Source organism: Fragaria vesca, linkage group LG5 (genome assembly GCF_000184155.1).
Source record: "Fragaria vesca subsp. vesca linkage group LG5, FraVesHawaii_1.0, whole genome shotgun sequence".
NCBI lineage: Eukaryota > Viridiplantae > Streptophyta > Magnoliopsida > Rosales > Rosaceae > Fragaria > Fragaria vesca.
In genome coordinates, this window is record NC_020495.1 from 6,086,933 (window position 1) to 6,090,211 (window position 3,279).

At 39.8% G+C, this 3,279-nt stretch overlaps 1 protein-coding gene across 1 annotated transcript; it reads right to left on the reverse strand.

Annotated features, from left to right (window-relative positions):
* Positions 1-529: 529 nt before the first annotated feature.
* LOC101293888 (wall-associated receptor kinase-like 9-like) lies at positions 530-2,973 on the reverse strand. The gene is made up of 3 exons (XM_004300981.1): positions 2,076-2,973; positions 1,849-1,968; positions 530-1,743 (listed from the first exon to the last, which is right to left on the reverse strand). The coding sequence occupies exons 1-3, from the start codon at positions 2,971-2,973 to the stop codon at positions 530-532; spliced, it is 2,232 nt and encodes a 743-aa protein (XP_004301029.1).
* Between the last annotated feature and the right edge of the window lie 306 nt (positions 2,974-3,279).

The following is a 3,279-nucleotide window of genomic DNA, read 5'->3' on the forward strand; positions in this document are numbered from 1 at the left end:
GCCCACACACCATCGCAATCATAGTTTAACAAGTTCTTGTAGCTGAAAAAAAAAATTAGTGCGAGTTTAGTTACCGAGTGTTCAAGGAAAATCTAACCCCATTGTGAGTTTAGTTTTATTGTTTGACAATCATAAATTAACCCCAATGTGTTTGTTCACAACTGGGTGTTGTAGATGGAAGAGTGAACTGGAATGTAGTTAGTAATATGGAGACAAAAGCAAATATTGTTGAGAAGATGTTCCGATGGATTTTGGAGTGGAAATCTCATATCACTTCTGCAACTCCTGTAGGTATGGATTGTGTCCAAGAGTTGATTGTGTATTTCTTTGGATGTTATATGGTGTTAGATGAGAAGTGTTTGAGAGATGCAGTTTCTAGTCTGCGCTTTTGCATGTCGAAGAATTTTTCCTCACCAATTAAGCCAAAAATATTTCCATCATCAAACAAACTGACAAAGACTCGGTAGCTAACAAATTAAAAGAAATGCGTGAGCATATAACGTGATTGTCACAACTATATGATTGTTCCCTACATTGTATTGGAAAACAATAGTGGTTGTACATAGGACGATGTACTTGTTCCCTTAACTTCACAAGATCTTGTTGATTCAAAATCTACATCCCAAGCTTCTGTTATTTCATCAGTTGGAACAGAACCAACCTCTGAAAGTCCGTGAACACGACCCAAACCTTTTACTGACAATTGAATTCCCTCCAGCTCCACTGCTACTTCTTTCATAGTAGGGCGTCTCCTTCCATTCAAATTTAAGCAACGTTTTGCAAGGTTGGCAACTGCCACAATTTCTTCTTTGCTACCATCGTTCACAACCTGATCATCAAGAATATCAGAAAGATTAGTCTGGTCCATGGACTCGAGGAAATAAGTTGCAAGACTCGTGGGTTCTTGTGGCGTCCTCTGAAAAATTGGTTTTCGTCCGGTCAAGAGCTCAGCAAGAACCACCCCGAAACTATAAACGTCACTTTTGTCTGTAAACTGGCTAGATTGAAAGTACTCCGGATCCAAATAACCAAATGTGCCTTGTACCTTTGTCATGGTTCGATGTGTTTTGCCTATGGCTACTGATCTTGATGTTCCGAAATCGGCAACTTTAGCTCTAAACTTACCGTCCAGGAGTATGTTTGAAGACTTAATGTCACGATGGTAGATGGGAGAGGAAGCTGATGAGTGCAAGTATGAAATAGCTCCAGCAACTTCTATGGCAACTCGTAAGCGTACTTCCCACGTAAGAGGAAACTCCTCATTGTGATGCTGAATATAGTGAGAAAGTGTTCCATTGAGTATGAACTCATAAACCAAGAGTGGAACTTTGGTCTCTAAACAGCAACCCAATAGCTTAACCACATTTCTGTGGCTAACTTGCGAAAGAATGACAATTTCATTAATGAATTGTCCAACTTCGCCTTCATCAACTATGTTGGACCTTTTTACAGCAACGATTCTTCCATCTGCTAACATTCCTTTGTAGACAGTCCCTTGACCTCCCTTACCGAGAATTCTATCTCGACTGTAATTGTTTGTGGACTTCTCTAACTCTTTCGACTCAAACACCTTAATTCTCTCAACATTAACATTACCAGACAACAATTGCTGTTCCAACAATAATCCTCCGTGCCGTTCGTAATTCTTACGCTTGAGCTTACTGTCACTCCATTTTTTCCACTTTCTGTAACCCAAAAATCCAACGAGAAGTAGCAAAACCGTTCCAAGACAAGCGGCAAGACCTACATACCCATCAATCCCCTCAAGTTAAAATTAATTGGTAAAATGTAATAAGAATATAAGATCATACTCTAGTGTACGTGTTCTAGATATATGGATCGTCTTACCTACTAGAACATATATCTTAGCTTTGCTCTCTTTTTTACAGCGGTAGCTCCCTTCAAGGTTGACACATTTTTCGCCAGCCGAGCAATGGTTTTTAGCACGGTCTGTGCATTCATCAATATCTGAAACATGCATTCATTCAATTAAAAACAGTACACCCGATGATATATAGTGAAAAGTGACTAACGTTTTTCATACATAAGTTCAATATGGTGAAGGTTTAAATCACCTGAACAAAATTGGCTCCCAAGATAAGGATTTCCTTCATAGCCTGCCGAGCAGCTACAAATAAAGGTGCTCTGCAGTTTGTATGCCAGAACCTTCTGGCAACTAGATGAATCAGTAGAGGGATAATTAGATTCATTAAACTGTGTGAATGAATCGTTTATGGCCCATTCTAGCACCAAAGGAACCTCCTCCAAATCCTTCTCGCCGACTCTTCCTGCAGCTGATGAATTAGATAAGTTCTGAAACCAAATTTGGTCAACCAAATATGCATGTTTATTCTGCTGTGAACTGGAAATCGTGGAGCAATTTGCACCCTCTCCAGCAGTGGTTAGCAAGTGAAAAAACAAACTCTTCCTGTTTGGGGGGAGGTTAGTCTGGCAACAGTTGGTACTAGTCTTACACTCCAAGTAACTCGTACTATTAGTATGAGTCGTCTCGTCACCACAAACTGAGCTGCACCCACCAAGGATGACTGGATTGTCATCAGACTCATACACCACGGCCAGGAGGTCGCAACTGGCCGAAACAAATGTATTGTGCCTCTGAGAATAAGTGAAAGGTGTCCCGGATAATTTTGGTGGTTGATGACTAGTATAACCATCACCCTGGCAGTATTTAGCAACAAAGTTGTTAACCCGAATCGTGCGGTCTTCAATGGAAATATCCAGCACCTGCACCTCTTGTTCCTCGAGCCTCAACACTGCAGTCTCATTCGGGTAGCAGTTTATTACAAACCCTAGGTCTAAGGAACAACCAGCTCCTTTGGATGTGGATGATTCAACTCCGAAAGGGTATGGAATCCTAACATTTCCGCAGCGGTCTGGGCAATTAGGGGATGCTATTTGTGGTGGGTTTGCTCCTGATACCAGCACAGTAATACTCAAATACAATAATAACATGATGCTCATATGACTTAGCAATTGCATTGCAATATTTTCACCTGTGCTGGTGACCTGGTGTCAAAACTAAGATCTAATTATGTGATTTTTTTGCTTTGTTTCTTTCAATCTATGAAATGAGGTGAGTTCTGGAATGTATGAAGTATGGAACTATGGATCGAGTTTGCATCAATAAATATAATTAAACTGACTCACATATGGTCAATGGACATATCGCGTAATAAGTGATTTAAATAACTAGCACGCCATACTTGACTGATATAAACAAATTGTTTATATATATATATATATATATATATATATATA

Excerpts from the sequence above, each read along its gene's own strand:
- LOC101293888 (XM_004300981.1), bottom strand. The coding sequence starts at position 2,973 with ATGTTATTATTGTATTTGAGTATTACTGTGCTGGTATCAGGAGCAAAC. Across the intron at positions 1,969-2,075 it reads TGGGAGCCAATTTTGTTCAG|ATATTGATGAATGCACAGAC; the intron begins GTGATTTAAACC and ends TGCATGTTTCAG. Across the intron at positions 1,744-1,848 it reads TAAGATATATGTTCTAGTAG|GTCTTGCCGCTTGTCTTGGA; the intron begins GTAAGACGATCC and ends ATGGGTATGTAG.